Below are 20259 nucleotides of genomic sequence, written 5' to 3'. Positions count from 1 at the left end.
CATTGCACTGTTTGGTCGCACGTTGTATATACCCTCCTGGATTATGCGGAGGAGTTATCAGCATATTCTCTGTGTAAAACAAAGGTGCAGAACCACATGTTTTTCTATACAGCTGGTACAGCATGTACGGCTATACGGCCGGCAGGTACATAGACTCCCATTGTATGCACTAATGGCCAGGGGATGAGGACGGTGTCTGCAGTATTTACTGACAGTTTTTCTGAGACTATGGCTATGATACTAGAAGCCTAGCAGTCCGGACATGTCTCTCACAATATGGGCACTGTTGAATCATTGATCCATGGCCCCCCTCAGTGTGAATAACTAACAGCTCCGGGAATGTCACACGCATCCCAGAGTCACGGCTCTGCACGGACGTCAGTCCCAGACAGCCTAAGTGGGCTCGCTATGAGCGGCCTCGGTTTCATCAGGGTCCTAACAGAAGGACTCGCTGTGTAATGAGGCGGAAGTAGCGGCTCAGGATTCTGATCCTGAGACCGCTCTCAATCTGGATACACCTGATTGTGACGCCATAGTAAATAATCTTATAGCGTCCATCTATAGAATGTGGGTTATTTCTCACAACTCCTCCAGTGGAGGAGTCAGCTTCACGTATTTTTCTGGACCACTCTGCCTTCAGAGAGGCAGTCCAGGAACACCACGCTTATCCAGATATGCGCTTCTCCAAACGGCTTAGGATACACGCTATCCCTGTCCCCTGACTTGGTCAAGGACTGGACCCAATGTCCAGAGCGGCATCCTCCAATCTCCAGGCTTGTAGCTAGATCCATAGTTGCAGTGGGAGATGGAACTGCAAACTCAAAGATGCCACTGACAGACAGATGGATCTCTGGTCGAAAGCCATCTATGAGGCTGTCGGCGCACCGTTGCTCCGGCATTCTCTCCCTTGGGGCACTCCAAGCTATTTCAGCTTGTCTTACACAGATTGACACGGTTACACGTACATCTGTGCCGCAGGTGGCATCCTTAACCTCTCAAATGTCTGCATTTGTTTCTTACGCGATTCAGGTTGTCCTGGACTCTGCGAACCGTGCGGCGGTAGCCTCCGCTACTCCGTGTTTTTAAGCAGAGCCTGGTCTGCTCGTTAAGTTAATGGAAGGCAGATTCTGCTTCCAAAAAAGGTTGCCTAACCAGTTGCCTTTTTCTGCTGACCGACTGTTTGGTGAGCGTTGGATGTAACCATCAAACAGTCCAAGGGTAAGGATTCATCCTTTCCTCAGCCCGGACACAACAAACCCCAACAGAGCAAGAGGCAGTCGGGGTTTTCGGCCTTTTCGAGGCTCGGGCAGGTCCCATTTTTCCTCGTCCAAGGTGGACTCAAAAGGATCAGAGGAGCTAAGATTCTTAGCGGGCTCAGTCTCGCCCAAAAAAGCGACAGTCGGAAAACCCGCTTCCAAGGCGGCTTCCTCATGACTTGCGGCCTCGGTCCGTAGCAGGCTCTCCCGCCTTGGCGATATTTAGCTGCCATAGGTCAATGACCATTGAGTGTGAGACATTCTGTCTCACGGGTACAGGATAGAGCTCACTTCTCGTCCTCCAACTCGATTCTTCAGAATTGCTCCACCTCCCGGCCGGGCCGCTGCTCTTCTGCAAACAGGGTGCACTCTATAGGCAGAAAGAGTGATGACCCCCGTTCCTCTTCAGGAACAAGGTCACGGTTTTTACCCCAAATTCTTTGCGGTACCTATAACAACGGGCCGTTCCGTCCCGTTCTGGATCTAAAAATGCTCAGCAAGCTCGTGGACACCAGGCGGTTCCGGATGGAATCCCTCCGCCATGTCATCGCCTCAAGGTCCCAAGGATATTTCCTAGCATCATTAGGCATCAAGGATGCTTATCCACACGTGCCGATTGATCCAGAGCACTAGCGTTTCTACGCTTCGTTATAGGAGACGAACACCCTCTGTTCGTAGCTCTACCTTCCGGCTAGCGACAGTCCAACTGGTCTTCGCCAAGGTCAGGGCAGCAGTAGTCACAGTCCTGCACTCTCAGGGTCACTCTGTGGTCCCGTATTTAGACGATCTACTTGTCAAGGCACTCTCTTAGGAAACATGCCAACACTGCCCGAACGTGGCGCTGGAGACTCTCTAGAGTTTTGGGTGGATCATCAACTTTTTAAAGTCAGATCCGACCCCGACCCTATCGATAACATATCTAGGCATAGAGTTTCTTACTCTCTCAGCGATAGTGAAGCTGCCGCTAGACAAACAGCATTCACTACGGGCTGCAAGCTCTTCTTTAAGAACCAGTCGCACACATTGACACGCCTCATGCACTTCCTACGTAAGATGGTAGCAATGGAGGCAGTTCCTTTCGCGCAGTTTTACTGCGTCCACTACAATGGGACATTCTCCGCCAATGGGACGAGGAGTCGACGTCCCTCAACAGAGTCGTCGTTCTTCTCAGGCGGCCAAGGAATCTCTACGGTGGTGGCTTCTTCTCACCTCTTGGTCAAAAAGAAGGTCCTTCCTATCCCCGTCTGGGCGATAGTTACGACAGACGCGAGTCTATCAGGGTGGGGAGCAGTTTTTCTCCACTACAGCGCTCAGGGTACGTGGACTCAGCAAGAGTCCACTCTTCAGATCAATGTTCTTGAACACAGAGCAGTGTATCTTGCCCTACAATCCTTCCAACAGCGGCTGAAAAGCAAGCATATCCGACTTCAGTCGGACAGCTCCACAGCGGTGGCATACATCAACCACCAAGGAAGAACGCTCAACCGGCAAGCCTTCCAGGAAGTCCGGCAGGTTCTGATGTGGGTGGAAGACACGGCATCCACCATATCCACAATTCATCCCAAGTGTGGAAACTAGGAAGCTGACTTCCTAAGTCGCTGAGGTGTGGCCGAAAGAGTATGGTCTCCTCACCCGGACGGGTTTCAGGAGATCTGGCGCCGCTGACAGAGGCCGGACGTCGATCTAATGGCGTCACGGCACAACAACAATGTGCCAGCTTCATGGCACGATTTCACAATCATCGAGCTCTGGCGGCAAACGCCTTAGTTCAGCATTGGTCGCAGTTCCAGCTACCTTAGGTGCCACCTCTGGCATTGTTGCCCAGAGTACTGCGCTAGATCAAGACCGACTGCGGCCGCACCATCCTCGTCGCTACAAATTGGCCGAGGATGTGTGGTACTCGGTTTTGTGGTGCCTCACGGTAGGCTAACCGGGGGCACTACCAGACCAATCAGACTGGCTGTCTCAAGGGCCATTCTTCCATTTGGATTCTACGGCCCTCAACCGGATGGTGTGGCATTGAGTCTTGGAACCTAGTGTCCTCAGGATTACCTCAGGACGTGGTTGCCACCATGAGACAGGCTAGCATACCAACGTCCGCCAAGATTGACCACAGGACGTGGAAGATGTTCTTATCTCGGTGCTCGGCGCAGGGTGTTTCTCCCTGGCCGGTTGCATCGTCTATGTTTCCTTCCTTCCTGCAATCTAGGTAGGAAAATGGGTTGTCGCTCAGTTCCCTTTAGGGACAAGTCTCAGCGCTATCTGTATTTTTTTAGAAACGACGACTTCCTCAGGTACGCACGTTCCTACGGGGAGTTTGTCTTCTCAGCACTCCGTACAAGCGGCCGTTAGAGCCCTGAGATCTGAACAAGGTTCTAATTGCTCTCCAGATGCCGCCTTTCGAGCCTTTGAAGGATGTCTCCCTTCCCGTTTTTCACGGGAAGTGGCCTTCTAGTAACGGTCTCGTCTCTTAGGAGAGTTTCCGAGCTAGCAACGCTCTCATACAAACTCCCTTCCTGGTCCTTCACCAGGACAGGGTAGTTCTGCGTCCGGTTCCGGAATTTCTCCCTAAGGTGGTATCCCATTTTCATATCAATCAGGATATCACCTCACCTTCTTTGTGTCCTCGTCCAGTCCATCAATTTCAGAAAGATTTGCATCTGTTGGTTCTGGTGAGAGCACTCAGGTTCTACTTCCCGCATGGCGCTCCTGCGCCACCCGGATGCACTCTTTGTCCTTGTCGCTGGTCGGCGTAAACAGTCGCAAGCTTCCAGATCCACCCTTGCTCGGGGGCTCGAGGCACCAATTCTTGAAACCTACAGTTCTACTGGGCTTCTGGTTCTCTCAAGGCCGAAGGCCCATTCTACCAGAGCCGTGGGTGCATCCTGGGCATTACGGCACCAGGCTACGGCTCAGCAGGTGTGTCAGGCACCCACCTGGTCGAGTCTACTTACTTTTACCAAGCATTATCAGATGCATACCTACGCTTCGGCAGACGCCAGCCTAGGTAGATAAGTCATTCAGGCGGCGGTTGGCCACCTGTAGGAGAGGGCCGTTTGACGGCCCTATCATGAGGTATTCTTTTACCCACCCAGGGATTGCTTTTGGACATCCCAATTGTCTGGGTCTCCCAATGGAGCGACAAAGAAGAAGGGAATTTTGTTTACTTACCGTAAATTCCTTTTCTTCTAGCTCCAATTGGGAGACCCAGCACCCGCCCTGTTTTCTCGGGGTTTTTCTGTTTTTTCGGGTACACATGTTGTTCATGTGGTATGGTTCAGTTCTCCGATGTTTCCTCGGATTGAATTGGTCTTTAAATCAGTTATTGGCTTTCCTCCTTCTTGCTTTGGCACTAAAACTGGTGAGCCAGTGATCCCACTGGGGGTGTATAGCCAGAAGGGGAGGGGCCTTACACTTTTAAGTGTAATACTTTGTGTGGCCTCCAGAGGCAATAGCTATACACCCAATTGTCTGGGTCTCCCAATTGGAGCTAGAAGAAAAGGAATTTACGGTAAGTAAACAAAATTCCCTTCTTTAACTGCACAGGTCGCTATATGCCCGCTTGGGGAGCGACACATTAGCAGCAGGAAAGCAGGTGTGCTAAGGCACAGGCTTTCTAGGCTACTTGTATCGCAGACTGAGATGCTCATTTGTGTTTTTGTGTTGTACATTCCACTGTACAGTCGCTAGTCTTAGCTATATTCTCCTGGAAGGGCTAGACTATAGCAGCAGAAAACCAAGGGTGCTGGGGCACAGGTTTTTTTCTATGCTGCTTGTTTTGCATGGGCTGCAGTGTGCATTTGTACTGGTGCTTGTATGCTATACATTGCACTGTATGGTCACTCTTCTGGGCCATATTCCCCTAGATGACTAGTCTACAGCAGCAGTAGAGCTGGGGTGCCACGGCACAGGCTTCTACGCTGCTTGTATTGCATGTGCTGCAGTGGTCATTTGTACTTGTGCTGGTATGCTATACATTGCACTGTACGGTCGCCATTCTTGGCGCTATAATCCTAGATGGCTAGTCGGCAGCAGCATATAAGCAACACAGGCTTTCAATGCTGTTTTTACTGCATGTGATACTGTTCCACGGCACTGACCCCCATTGTCTGCAATGCTCTCCTGTAGCACTTGGTCAGCCGGGGTCTCTCCTAGATGTGGCCAAAGGAAACAACCTGTCAACCCTGTCCAAGGACAGGGACAGAGTTGCAGTTTTGGCTGATATATTGTCATCAGACAGGCCATGCGCAATCTGGTTCATTGCTCCCTGGCCACCCTCATTTGGAATAAAATCGGTGCTCCGGGGGGGTCCCAGGAGGACTCTCTGTATGGTGAGGCAGACGTAGCTCATCAGGACTTTGATCCTGACACCGCTCTCAATCCGGATACACCGGATGGTGACGCCATAAGGAATGATCCTATAGCGTCCATCAATGGAATGTTGGATCTTTCTCCCTCAGCTCCCCCAGCGGAGGAGTCAGCTTCACAGCAGGAGAAGTCCCATTCCAGGAGCTCAAACGTATATTGAGTATTTTTCTGGCCACGCTGAATTCAGAGAAGCAGTCCAGGAACACCACGCTTACCAGATAAGCGTTTTCTCCAAACGTATTAAGGATACACGTTATCCCCTTCCCCCTGACGTGGTCAAGCGCTGGACCCAGGGTCCAAAGGTGGATTCTCCAATCTCCAGGCTTGCGGCTAAAGCCATAGTTGCAGTGGAGATGGGACTTCACTTAAAGATGCCATTGACTGACAGATGGACTCTGATTGAAATCTGTCTATGAGGCTATCGGCGTGTCGGTTGCTCCGGCATTCACAGCCGTAGGGGCACCCTAAGCTTTCAGCTGTTCTTGACGCAGCTGGTCTTGAGCATATGTACATCTATGCCGCAGGGGCGTCCGTAACCTCGCAATGTCTGCATTGCGACTTACCCTATTGATGCTGTCCTGGAAGGACAGTCGAGGTTTCGGTCCTTCCCAAGCTCGGGCAGGTCCCACTTGTCCTCGTCCAAAAGGGCTGAAAAGCCTCAGAGGGGCTCAGCTTCCGGCCGGGCTCAATCACGCCCAAGGAAGGCAGCCGGAGGAACCGCTACCAAGGCGGTCTCCTCATGACTCTCAGCTCTCTCATCTCTCCGCATCCACGGTTGATGGCAGACTCGCTCGCCTTTGGCGTCATTTAGCTGCCACAGGTCACAGACCGGTGGGTGAGGGACATTGTGCCCACGTGCACAGGACAGAGTTCGGTTCTCGTCCTCCGACTCGATTCTTCAGACCGTCCCCACCTCCCCACCGAGCCGATGCTCTTCTGCAGGCAGAAGGAGTGGTAATCCCTGTTCCTCTTCAGGAACAAGACACGGTTTTTCTCCAATCTGGTTGTGGTGCCAAAAAAGGATGGCTCTTTCCGTTCCGTTCTGGACCTAAAACTGCTCAACAAGCACGTGGAGGCCAGGCGGTTCCGGATGAAACCCTCCGCTCCGCCATTGCCTCAATGTCTCAAGGAAATTTCCTAGCATCAATAGACATCAAAGATGCTTATCTCCACGTGCCGATTGCTACAGAGCACCAATGTTTCTTTGTCGCTCCATTGGGAGACCCAGACAATTGGGTGTATAGCTATTGCCTCTGGAGGCCACACAAAGTATTACACTTAAAAGTGTAAGGCCCCTCCCCTTCTGGCTATACACCCCCAGTGGGATCACTGGCTCACCAGTTTTGTGCTTTGTGCGAAGGAGGCAACACATCCACGCATAGCTCCACTTTTTAGTCAGCAGCAGCTGCTGACTATGTCGGATGGAAGAAAAGAGGACACATATAGTGTCCCCAGCATGCTCCCTTCTCACCCCACTGTATGTCGGAGGTGTTTGTAAGGTTGAGGTACCCATTGCGGGTACGGCGGCAGGAGCCCACATGCTGATTCCTTCCCCATCCCTTTTTACAGGGCTCTGGGTGAAGTGGGATTTACCGGTCTCCAGGCACTGAGACCGTGCTCCATCTACAGCCCCTGGAGAAGATGCTGGATGGAGCGGAGTACATCAGGGACATGGCCCTGCTTCCTCAAGGTACTCTGTGTCCCCGTGCATTTGGCGCTCACACCGCAGCATGCTGGGTGTTGTAGTGCGCCGGGGGACATCAGCGCTGCGGCGCCTGTGCCATGGCCTCATTCAGCTTTGCTGAAGCAGGCTCACTTATGGGAATTGGTCGCGCCGGCCGCTGGGACTGCGGCGCGGCTGGCACTTGTAGTGCGCCGGGGACTTCAGCGCGGCCTGCGCTTTTACGGCGGCCGCGCTGATAACTAGAGTCCCCGGCTTTTGCGGCCTGCTTCCGTTCGTTCCCGCCCCCAGACCTGCCAGTCAGGAGAGGGGCGGGACGCTGGCCACTTCTATGAATCGGTCGCGCCGGCCGCTGGAACTGCGGCGCGGCTGGCACTTGTGGTGCGCCGGGGACTTCAGCGCGGCCCGCGCTTTTACGGCGGCCGCGCTGTTAACTCGAGTCCCCGGCTTCTGGGCCTAGTCTCCCTTCGTTACCGCCCACAGCCCTGACAGTCAGGGTAGGGGCGTGACGCTGCATAGAGCAGAGCTGAGAGCTGGAGTATGTTTTGCATACTCCACCCCTCTCACTGTGTGCACTGTGAATCCGGATTCCCGCACTTTCTCAGGCACGCCCACGGCTTCCTTCTCTACAAGGACACCGGCAGCCATTAGTGTCAGTTTCTGTACGATACAGAGACAAGTGTGGAAGACCCTGGCATTCTGATAGTCACACAATCGCTGCAACAGGCGTTAAGCAGCACCTGTGGTGCTAACCCCACTAGTGCAGAAGTGCACTTATAGATATGCTTGTACTATATACATTGCACTGTTTGGTCGCACGTTGTATATACCCTCCTGGATTATGCGGAGGAGTTATCAGCATATTCTCTGTGTAAAACAAAGGGGCTATACGGCCGGCAGGTACATAGACTCCCATTGTATGCACTAATGGCCAGGGGATGAGGACGGTGTCTGCAGTATTTACTGACAGTTTTTCTGAGACTATGGCTATGATACTAGAAGCCTAGCAGTCCGGACATGTCTCTCACAATATGGGCACTGTTGAATCATTGATCCATGGCCCCCCTCAGTGTGAATAACTAACAGCTCCGGGAATGTCACACGCATCCCAGAGTCACGGCTCTGCACGGACGTCAGTCCCAGACAGCCTAAGTGGGCTCGCTATGAGCGGCCTCGGTTTCATCAGGGTCCTAACAGAAGGACTCGCTGTGTAATGAGGCGGAAGTAGCGGCTCAGGATTCTGATCCTGAGACCGCTCTCAATCTGGATACACCTGATTGTGACGCCATAGTAAATAATCTTATAGCGTCCATCTATAGAATGTGGGTTATTTCTCACAGCTCCTCCAGTGGAGGAGTCAGCTTCACGTATTTTTCTGGACCACTCTGCCTTCAGAGAGGCAGTCCAGGAACACCACGCTTATCCAGATATGCGCTTCTCCAAACGGCTTAGGATACACGTTATCCCTGTCCCCTGACTTGGTCAAGGACTGGACCCAATGTCCCGAGCGGCATCCTCCAATCTCCAGGCTTGTAGCTAGATCCATAGTTGCAGTGGGAGATGGAACTGCAAACTCAAAGATGCCACTGACAGACAGATGGATCTCTGGTCGAAAGCCATCTATGAGGCTGTCGGCGCACCGTTGGCTCCGGCATTCTCTCCCTTGGGGCACTCCAAGCTATTTCAGCTTGTCTTACACAGATTGACACGGTTACCCGTACATCTGTGCCGCAGGTGGCATCCTTAACCTCTCAAATGTCTGCATTTGTTTCTTACGCGATTCAGGTTGTCCTGGACTCTGCGAACCGTGCGGCGGTAGCCTCCGCTACTCCGTGTTTTTAAGCAGAGCCTGGTCTGCTCGTTAAGTGAATGGAAGGCAGATTCTGCTTCCAAAAAAGGTTGCCTAACCAGTTGCCTTTTTCTGCTGACCGACTGTTTGGTGAGCGTTGGATGTAACCATCAAACAGTCCAGGGGTAAGGATTCATCCTTTCCTCAGCCCGGACACAACAAACCCCAACAGTGCAAGAGGCAGTCGGGGTTTTCGGCCTTTTCGAGGCTCGGGCAGGTCCCATTTTTCCTCGTCCAATGTGGACTCAAAAGGATCAGAGGAGCTAAGATTCTTAGCGGGCTCAGTCTCGCCCAAAAAAGCGACAGTCTGAAAACCCGCTTCCAAGGCGGCTTCCTCATGACTTGCGGCCTCGGTCCGTAGCAGGCTCTCCCGCCTTGGCGATATTTAGCTGCCATAGGTCAATGACCATTGAGTGTGAGACATTCTGTCTCACGGGTACAGGATAGAGCTCACTTCTCGTCCTCCAACTCGATTCTTCAGAATTTCTCCACCTCCCGGCCGGGCCGCTGCTCTTCTGCAAACAGGGTGCACTCTATAGGCAGAAAGAGTGATGACCCCCGTTCCTCTTCAGGAACAAGGTCACGGTTTTTACCCCAAATTCTTTGCGGTACCTATAACAACGGGCCGTTCCGTCCCGTTCTGGATCTAAAAATGCTCAGCAAGCTCGTGGACACCAGGCGGTTCCGGATGGAATCCCTCCGCCATGTCATCGCCTCAAGGTCCCAAGGATATTTCCTAGCATCATTAGGCATCAAGGATGCTTATCCACACGTGCCGATTGATCCAGAGCACTAGCGTTTCTACGCTTCGTTATAGGAGACGAACACCCTCTGTTCGTAGCTCTACCTTCCGGCTAGCGACAGTCCAACTGGTCTTCGCCAAGGTCAGGGCAGCAGTAGTCACAGTCCTGCACTCTCAGGGTCACTCTGTGGTCCCGTATTTAGACGATCTACTTGTCAAGGCACTCTCTTAGGAAACATGCCAACACTGCCCGAACGTTGCGCTGGAGACTCTCTAGAGTTTTGGGTGGATCATCAACTTTTTAAAGTCAGATCCGACCCCGACCCTATCGATAACATATCTAGGCATAGAGTTTCTTACTCTCTCAGCGATAGTGAAGCTGCCGCTAGACAAACAGCATTCACTACGGGCTGCAAGCTCTTCTTTAAGAACCAGTCGCACACATTGAGACGCCTCATGCACTTCCTACGTAAGATGGTAGCAATGGAGGCAGTTCCTTTCGCGCAGTTTTACTGCGTCCACTACAATGGGACATTCTCCGCCAATGGGACGAGGAATCGACGTCCCTCAACAGAGTCGTCGTTCTTTCTCAGGCGGCCAAGGAATCTCTACGGTGGTGGCTTCTTCTCACCTCTTGGTCAAAAAGAAGGTCCTTCCTATCCCCGTCCTGGGCGATAGTTACGACAGACGCGAGTCTATCAGGGTGGGGAGCAGTTTTTCTCCACTACAGCGCTCAGGGTACGTGGACTCAGCAAGAGTCCACTCTTCAGATCAATGTTCTTGAACACAGAGCAGTGTATCTTGCCCTACAATCCTTCCAACAGCGGTTGGAAAGCAAGCATATCCGACTTCAGTCGGACAGCTCCACAGCGGTGGCATACATCAACCACCAAGGAAGAACGCGCAACCGGCAAGCCTTCCAGGAAGTCCGGCAGGTTCTGATGTGGGTGGAAGACACGGCATCCACCATATCCACAATTCACATCCCAAGTGTGGAAACTAGGAAGCTGACTTCCTAAGTCGCTGAGGTGTGGCCGAAAGAGTATGGTCTCCTCACCCGGACGGGTTTCAGGAGATCGGGCGCCGCTGACAGAGGCCGGACGTCGATCTAATGGCGTCACGGCACAACAACAATGTGCCAGCTTCATGGCACGGTTTCACAATCATCGAGCTCTGGCGGCAAACGCCTTAGTTCAGCATTGGTCGCAGTTCCAGCTACCTTAGGTGCCACCTCTGGCATTGTTGCCCAGAGTACTGCGCTAGATCAAGACCGACTGCGGCCGCGCCATCCTCGTCGCTACAAATTGGCCGAGGATGTTGTGGTACTCGGTTCTGTGGTGCCTCACGGTAGGCTAACCGGGGGCACTACCAGACCAATCAGACTGGCTGTCTCAAGGGCCATTCTTCCATTTGAATTCTACGGCCCTCAACCGGATGGTGTGGCATTGAGTCCTGGAACCTAGTGTCGTCAGGATTACCTCAGGACGTGGTTGCCACCATGAGACAGGCTAGCATACCAACGTCCGCCAAGATTGACCACAGGACGTGGAAGATGTTCTTATCTCGGTGCTCGGCGCAGGGTGTTTCTCCCTGGCCGGTTGCATCGTCTATGTTTCCTTCCTTCCTGCAATCTAGGTAGGAAAATGGGTTGTCGCTCAGTTCCCTTTAGGGACAAGTCTCAGCGCTATCTGTATTTTTTCAGAAACGACGACTTCCTCAGGTACGCACGTTCCTACGGGGAGTTTGTCTTCTCAGCACTCCGTACAAGCGGCCGTTAGAGCCCTGAGATCTGAACAAGGTTCTAATTGCTCTCCAGATGCCGCCTTTCGAGCCTTTGAAGGATGTCTCCCTTCCCGTTTTTCACGGGAAGTGGCCTTCTAGTAACGGTCTCGTCTCTTAGGAGAGTTTCCGAGCTAGCAACGCTCTCATACAAACTCCCTTCCTGGTCCTTCACCAGGACAGGGTAGTTCTGCGTCCGGTTCCGGAATTTCTCCCTAAGGTGGTATCCCATTTTCATATCAATCAGGATATCACCTCACCTTCTTTGTGTCCTCGTCCAGTCCATCAATTTCAGAAAGATTTGCATCTGTTGGTTCTGGTGAGAGCACTCAGGTTCTACTTCCCGCATGGCGCTCCTGCGCCACCCGGATGCACTCTTTGTCCTTGTCGCTGGTCGGCGTAAACAGTCGCAAGCTTCCAGATCCACCCTTGCTCGGGGGCTCGAGGAACCAATTCTTGAAACCTACAGTTCTACTGGGCTTCTGGTTCTCTCAAGGCCGAAGGCCCATTCTACCAGAGCCGTGGGTGCATCCTGGGCATTACGGCACCAGGCTACGGCTCAGCAGGTGTGTCAGGCACCCACCTGGTCGAGTCTACTTACTTTTACCAAGCATTATCAGATGCATACCTACGCTTCGGCAGACGCCAGCCTAGGTAGATAAGTCATTCAGGCGGCGGTTGGCCACCTGTAGGAGAGGGCCGTTTGACGGCCCTATCATGAGGTATTCTTTTACCCACCCAGGGATTGCTTTTGGACATCCCAATTGTCTGGGTCTCCCAATGGAGCGACAAAGAAGAAGGGAATTTTGTTTACTTACCGTAAATTCCTTTTCTTCTAGCTCCAATTGGGAGACCCAGCACCCGCCCTGTTTTCTCGGGGTTTTTCTGTTTTTTCGGGTACACATGTTGTTCATGTGGTATGGTTCAGTTCTCCGATGTTTCCTCGGATTGAATTGGTCTTTAAACCAGTTATTGGCTTTCCTCCTTCTTGCTTTGGCACTAAAACTGGTGAGCCAGTGATCCCACTGGGGGTGTATAGCCAGAAGGGGAGGGGCCTTACACTTTTAAGTGTAATACTTTGTGTGGCCTCCAGAGGCAATAGCTATACACCCAATTGTCTGGGTCTCCCAATTGGAGCTAGAAGAAAAGGAATTTACGGTAAGTAAACAAAATTCCCTTCTTTTCTACGTTTCGTGATAGGTGACGACCATCTTCAGTGCGTAGCTCTGCCATTCGGTCTGGCGACAGCCCCACGGGTGTTCACCAAGGTCATGGCGGCAGGGGTAGCAGTCTTGCACTCACAGGGACACTCTGTGATCCCTTACTTGGATGATCTACTTGGCAAGGCACCCTCTCAAGAGGCATGCCAACTCAGCCTGAATGTTGCGCTGGAGACTCTCCAGACGTTTGGGTGGCTCATCAACTTCTCAAAGCCAAACCTGTCACCGACCCAATCACTAACGTATCTTGGCAGGATTTTCATACCCTCTCAGCGCTAGTGAAGCTTCCGCTGGACAAGCAGCGGTCACTACAGACTGGGGTGCAGACTCTCCTTCAAGGTCAGTCGCACTCCTTAAGACGCCTCATGCACTTCCTCGGGAAGATGAGCAATGGAGGCGGTTCCGTTTACGCAGTTTCATCTGCGTCCACTTCAATGGGACATTCTCCGCCAATGGGACGGGAAGTCAACATCCCTGAACAGGAAAGTATCCCTTTCACAGACGGCCAAGGACTCTCTGTAATGGTGGCTTCTTCCCACCTCATTATCACAGGGAAGATCCTTCCTACCACCGTCTTGGGCGGTGGTCACGACAGATGCGAGTCTGTTAGGGTGGGGAGCAGTTTTTTTCTCCACCACAGGGCTCAGGGTACGTGGACTCAGCAGGAGTCCACCCTTCAGATCAATGTTCTGGAAATCAGAGCAGTGTATCTTGCCCTTATAGCCTTCCAGCAGTGGCTGGAAGGAAGGCAGATCCGAATTCAGTCGGACAACTCCACAGCGGTGGCATACGTCAACCACCAAGGGGGGACACGCAGTCGGCAAGCCTTCCAGGAAGTCCGGCGGATTCTGATGTGGGTGGACGCCACGGCCTCCACCATATCCGCAGTTCACATCCCCGGCGTAGAAAATTGGGAAGCAGACTTCCTCAGTGGCCAGGGCATGGACGCAGGGGAATGGTCCCTTCACCCGGACGTGTTTCAGGAAATCTGTCGCCGATGGAGTAGGCCGGACGTCGACCTAATGGCGTCCCGGCACAACAACAAGGTCCCAACCTTCATGGCACGGTCTCGCGATCAAAGAGCTCTGGCGGCAGACGCCTTAGTGCAAGATTGGTCGCAGTTCCGGCTCCCTTATGTGTTTCCACCTCTGGCACTCTTGCCCAGAGTGCTACGCAAGATCAGATCCGATTGCAGCCGCGTCATACTCGTCGCCCCAGACTGGCCGAGGAGGGCGTGGTATCCGGATCTGTGGCATATCACGGTCGGCCAACCGTGGGCACTACCAGACCGACCAGACTTACTGTTCCAAGGGCCGTTTTTCCATCGGAATTCTGCGGCCCTGAACCTGACTGTGTGGCCATTGAGTCCTGGATCCTAGCGTCTTCAGGATTATCCCAAGGGGTCGTTGCCACCATGAGACAGGCTAGGAAGCCCACGTCTGCTAAGATCTACCACAGAACGTGGAGGATATTCTTATCCTGGTGCTCTGCTCAGGGAGTGTCTCCCTGGCCATTTGCATTGCCTACCTTTCTATCTTTCCTGCAATCTGGGTTAGAAAAAAGGTTTGTCGCTCGGCCCCCTTAAAGGTCAGGTCTCGGTGCTATCCGTCTTTTTTCAGAGGCGTTTGGCGCGCCTTCCTAAGGTGCGCACGTTCCTACAGGGGGTTTGCCATATCGTACCCCCGTACAAGCGGCCGTTAGATCCATGGGATCTGAACAGGGTACTAGTTGTCCTCCAGAAGCCGCCCTTCGAGCTTCTGAGGGAGGTTTCACTTTCTAGACTATCACAGAAAGTGGCTTTTCTGGTAGCGATCACATCTCTTCGGAGAGTGTCTGAGCTGGCAGCGCTGTCATCCAAGGCTCCTTTCCTGGTCTTCCACCAGGACAAGGTAGTGCTGCGCCCCATTCAGGAGTTTCTCCCGAAGGTGGTATCCTTTTTTCATCTTAATCAGGATATCTCTTTGCCTTCGTTTTGTCCTCATGCAGTTCATCGGTATGAGAAGGATTTACTTTTGTTAGATCTGGTGAGAGCACTCAGAATCTACATTTCCCGCACGGCGCCCTTGCGCCGTTCGGATGCACTCTTTGTCCTTGTCGCTGGTAAGCCCAAAGGGTCGCAGGCTTCTAAGGTCACCCTGGCTCGATGGATCAAAGAACCAATTCTTGAAGCCTACCGTTCTGCTGAGCTTCCGGTTCCATCAAGGCTGAAGGCCCATCCTACCAGAGCCGTGGGTGCGTCCTGGGCATTGCGACACCAGGCTTCGGCTCAACAAGTGTGCCAGGCAGCCACCTGGTCCAGCCTGCACACTTGCACCAAGCATTATCAGGTGCATACCTATGCTTCGGCGGATGCCAGCTTAGGTGGAAGAGTCCTGCAGGAGGCAGTGACACCCCCGTAGGGGAGGGCTGTTTTTGCAGCTCTAACATGAGGTATTTCTTTACCCACCCAGGGACAGCTTTTGGACGTCCCAATCGTCTGGGTCTCCCAATAGAGCGCTGAAGAAGAAGGGAATTTTGTTACTTACCGTAAATTCCTTTTCTTCTAGCTCTTATTGGGAGACCCAGCACCCGCCCTGTTGTCCTTCGGGATGTTTTTTTGTTGATTGCGGGTACACATGTTGTTCATGTTGAACGGTTTTTCAGTTCTACGATGTTATTCGGAGTTAATTTGTTTAAACCAGTTATTGGCTTCCTCCTTCTTGCTTTGGCACTAAAACTGGAGAACCCGTGATACCACGGGGGGGGTATAGCCAGAGGAGGAGGGGCCTTGCACTTTTGATGTAGTGCTTTGTGTGGCCTCCAGAGGGCAGTAGCTATACCCCAATCGTCTGGGTCTCCCAATAAGAGCTAGAAGAAAAGGAATTTACGGTAAGTAACAAAATTCCCTTCTTTTCAACCAATGTAAATATATATATGTATGTGTGTGTGTGTAATAAATAAAATATATATATATATATATATAGATAGAGATTATATATATATATATATATATATATATATATATATATCTCTATCTATCTATACATATATATAATTGCCTTATTCTGTCTGCCTGTCTGTCTTGCTCCAAAATTGTGTCACCGTGACAGTGTCATAAAAGTGACAACTGTCGGATTGGCCGTTGGGCTCGGCCTGGCCCTCCCCCCCCCCCCCCCCCCCACGGATTGGCCTCGGCCTGGCCCCGCCTTCCGCATGTATTAGCCGCTCTGGGCTCGGCCTGGCTCCGCCCCCCCACGGATTGGCTGCTCGCCTCGGCCTGGCCCTCCCCCCCACGGATTGGCCTCGGCCTGGCCCCGCCTTATATGTATATTTACATAGGTTGAAAAAAGACCTAGGTCCATTTAGTTCAGCCATCAAAATATATATATATATATATTAATGTATGTATAGATATATGTATATATACAATGTATATGTATGTATGTATGTATGTATGTGTGTGTATATTTTTGTTTGTTTTTTTTTTTTTAACTCATTGAAGCTAATAAAAGAAATATAATTTTATGGACATATTTATCCCCTCCGATATTATAGAATTGACACTTTAGCTCCTCATTGTCCCCTATTGCCCCCATCAGATGTCTACTCCTACGATGAAGACGACATGGTGCTGGACCCCAATCTGGCCGAACATCTAGCGCACTTTGGTATTGACATGATGAAGATGCAGAAGGTGAGCGAGGCCGTATCGGGATATTCCTGCCGGCCGGTGATCCCTCCCGTACACGTGTAACACCTCTTCCCATTTCCTAGACGGACAAGACCATGACTGAGCTTGAAATCGATATGAACCAGAGGATCGGAGAATGGGAGCTGATCCAGGAATCGGGGGTACAGCTGCAGCCCCTGTATGGACCCGGCTACACGGGGATCCGCAATCTGGGCAACAGCTGCTATCTCAACTCCACTATGCAGGTGGTGTTCAGTATACCTGCCTTCCAGCGCAAGTAAGTGTCCTGGTGGTCCGGGGCGCGTGCTCCTGGGCATCAGTGTAAATGTACGGCATGTAAACCCCCTGTAATTGGGAGCAGATAGTGTGATCTTCCCTGAAAAGATGAAAGATTATAACCACTTCTGTCTTCTTTTTGGACGCACACTCTTAGTGCCCATACTGAATAGGGGCAGAGGCAATGTCCCTGGCTCCTTTCAAGCAGGCGATGGGGTGCCTCATTGCTCCCCAACTCTACCCAGCTCTGCCAGTGGAGCTCGTTTGACGTGTTATATACCACATGTGCAATTGTATCTGCTCCCCAAAGGGGTTAAATTGAAGTGTAACTCAGCATTGATCGCTTACAGGTATGTGGAACGAATGGAGCAAATATTCCATAAGGCGCCGGCCGATCCCACGCAGGATTTCAACACCCAAGTGTGAGTATCGTGTGTAGAGAATACACCTAGATTTGGAGGGTAGGGGGCGCCATAATTATTCGTTGCTCCGTACAGCGGACCATGACTGCGGGGTCCTTCTTGCCCCATCTGATTTATGTTTGAAGATATGAAATTAATACTCTTGGTGATGTTTCCGCAGAGCCAAACTCGGCAACGGCCTGTCGTCTGGTGAATACTCAAAGCCGGGACGGAAAAAGAGGGCGAGGAGCAGAAGGTGAGGCTGCAGATTGGGACATAAATACATACTGAGAGTCTGCATTCCTACAAGAGCAAAAAAAATGGAAATCCCAGACTGATCCCATCACTAAATTGTCCATAGACCTCAGGACATGACTGAGGGGAGAATAAGGCTATGTGCCCACGGGAGCTTGCTTCTGCGGATTTTGCCACAGAAAGCCTGCGGATTTATCTGGATTTTCTAGATAAATCCGCAGGTTTTAGCAAGAACGGACACTCCCCATGTTATCCTATGGGACATGGAGAATGCTGTGTCCATGCTGCGTTATGTGCGGCTGTGGAATATGCTGTGGATGTCCCGCAGCCGCACGTAACTGCATGTCAATTATTCCTGCGGATTTACCTGCGGAATTCCCGGCCCTCCACTATGGAGATAGAGGGTGGGACGTCCGCAGGTAAGTTGCATGAATGTCTGCAGGTTTTCCACAGATAGGTCGATGGAATCCCGCAGCTATGGATAGCTGCGGATTCCGGGGAGCTGCTGTGGGAAACCTGCGGATATATCCGCAGGTACAAGGTCCCGTGGGCACATAGCCTAATAGTCTGGACGCCCCTTTGAACCTGATTAAAGGGAACCAACCAGCAGGATTTGATATATAAAGTAAAGCCAGCGCTATCCTGGCAACTAGGAGGCTGAATATAACCAAGCCTTTTCTTCACAGACTGGATGTTTTATTTAAGAAATATGTGCAAGTAAAGTTCCAGCAATGCACTGCTATTTGATTGACAGGTGCAACAGAAATGAAATATGTGGGTCAGGTCTTGCTATCTATTCCCGCCCCTGTCTGTTTGCCTTCCTGGTGTTCTTCCCCCTGTCGCCGGCAAACTTTTTCCGGCGCAGGCAGACAGACAGGGGCGGGAAAAGATAGCAAGACCCGACTCACATATTTCCTTTCTAAAGCACCTGTCAATCAAATAGCAGTGAATTGCTAGAACTTTACTTGCACATATTTCTGAAATAAAACATCCAATCTCATAACAATTGTATGCATAGATTCAGCATCCTAGCCTCAGTACGGCACTGGCTTTACTTTATATATGAAAATCCTGTTGGTTGGTTCCCAACTGTATAATATAGATTCCTCGCTGTGGTAAAGATCTCTGCTTGTTGTCAACAAATGCAGATATTTACATTTAGGGGATGAATATGTCTCTCCGATCACATAGCTGTTAAATGCGAACCTTTCCTAAACTAGTGGCTCCTGGTCACGCTGACACATTGTAACTAGCACATCAGATGTGAGGAGGGGTCTTCAGCGGTTGAGTGTAAAGAAGGGTGGTCTGTTCACTGAGAGCAAGCAGATGTATAGTGAGTGGTGAGAATTTGGAAAGTTGCAGAACGTGTAGCTCTCATCTTGTTTCCCTGATATTTGCGGCAGTTTTTCCATTTACCCCCCTCTATTTTTCAGGGTTTACAGGACGGCATCGCACCGCGCATGTTTAAAGCACTTATAGGGAAGGGACACCCGGAGTTTTCCACCAACAGGCAGCAGGACGCCCAGGAGTTCTTCCTGCACTTCATAAACATGGTGGAGGTGAGTGGCGGTAATATACATCGCTGTCCGCAGCTGTGTACGTTTTCGGAGGTGACATCGCTTTTACGTCTCCGCAGAGAAATTGCCGCAGCTCTTCTAATCCTAATGAAGTTTTCCGGTTTTTGGTGGAAGAGAAGATTAAATGTCTGGTGTCCCAGAAAGTGAAGTACACGCAGAGGGTGGAGTACATCCTGCAGCTGCCCGTGCCCATGGAGGCCGCATTAAATAAAGGTCAGGAACGGGCAGGCCGGGGGGTTGTAGAGGGATGCGTCGTCTGTTGAGCTGACCTCTACTTTGTGTGTTGTGCAGAGGAGCTTGCTGCCTATGAACAGGCCCGACAGCTATCAGAGCAAGAACACCGGCCCCCTCCCGAGCTCGTCCGGGGCGCGGATCCCATTCACATCTTGTCTAGAAGCTTTTGCTGCTCCCGAGCAACTGGACGAATTCTGGAGCGCCGCTCTGCAGGCCAAGTCCACCGCACTTAAGTAAGAAAGTGTCTAGTCTGATGATACTCACTCGTGCTTTCTTATGTTTTGGGTTATATATACTCAAGCTTTTTTCATCCTCTGCTTGCAGTGGGTGAATGAAAGCATTTTTCTTTGTCGCTCCATTGGGAGACCCAGACAATTGGGGTGTATAGCTTCTGCCTCCGGAGGCCACACAAAGTATTACACTTAAAAGTGTAAAGCCCCTCCCCTTCTGCCTATACACCCCCCGTGCCTCACGGGCTCCTCAGTTTTTATGCTTTGTGCGAAGGAGGCTGACATCCACGCATAGCTCCACATCTTAGTCAGCAGCAGCTGCTGACTATGTCGGATGGAAGAAAAGTGGGCCCATAACAGGGCCCCCAGCATGCTCCCTTCTCACCCCACTCTGGTCGGCGGTGCTGTTAAGGTTGAGGTACCCATTGCGGGTACATAGGCAGGAGCCACATGCTGTTTCTTTGTCGCTCTATTGGGAGACCCAGACAATTGGGTGTATAGGCTATGCCTCCGGAGGCCGCACAAAGTATTACACTCAAAAGTGTTAAGCCCCTCCCCTTCTGCCTATACACCCCCTGTGCTCCCACGGGCTCCTCAGTTTTTTGCTTTGTGCGAAGGAGGTCAGACACGCACGCACAGCTCCACAGAATTGGTCAGCAGCAGCTGCTGACCATGTCGGATGGAAGAAAAGTGAGGCCATATAGGGCCCCCAGCATGCTCC

General features: G+C 51.6%; 1 protein-coding gene across 1 annotated transcript in view; it reads left to right on the top strand.

The window, feature by feature from the left end:
* USP5 (ubiquitin specific peptidase 5) overlaps positions 1-20259 on the top strand; it is a 122266-nt gene that overhangs the window by 27659 nt on the left and 74348 nt on the right. Inside the window, 9 exon segments of the mRNA XM_075348291.1 lie at positions 16474-16568; positions 16649-16842; positions 17192-17263; positions 17424-17467; positions 17470-17498; positions 18931-19056; positions 19134-19287; positions 19366-19439; positions 19441-19541. Of these exon segments, the coding sequence (XP_075204406.1) occupies positions 16474-16568; positions 16649-16842; positions 17192-17263; positions 17424-17467; positions 17470-17498; positions 18931-19056; positions 19134-19287; positions 19366-19439; positions 19441-19541 (889 nt within the window).

This window comes from Anomaloglossus baeobatrachus, chromosome 5 (genome assembly GCF_048569485.1).
Source record: "Anomaloglossus baeobatrachus isolate aAnoBae1 chromosome 5, aAnoBae1.hap1, whole genome shotgun sequence".
In the NCBI taxonomy this organism is placed as follows: Eukaryota; Metazoa; Chordata; class Amphibia; order Anura; family Aromobatidae; genus Anomaloglossus; species Anomaloglossus baeobatrachus.
The sequence above is the reverse complement of the archived record's forward strand: the minus strand, read 5'-3'. Positions and strand labels throughout refer to the sequence as shown.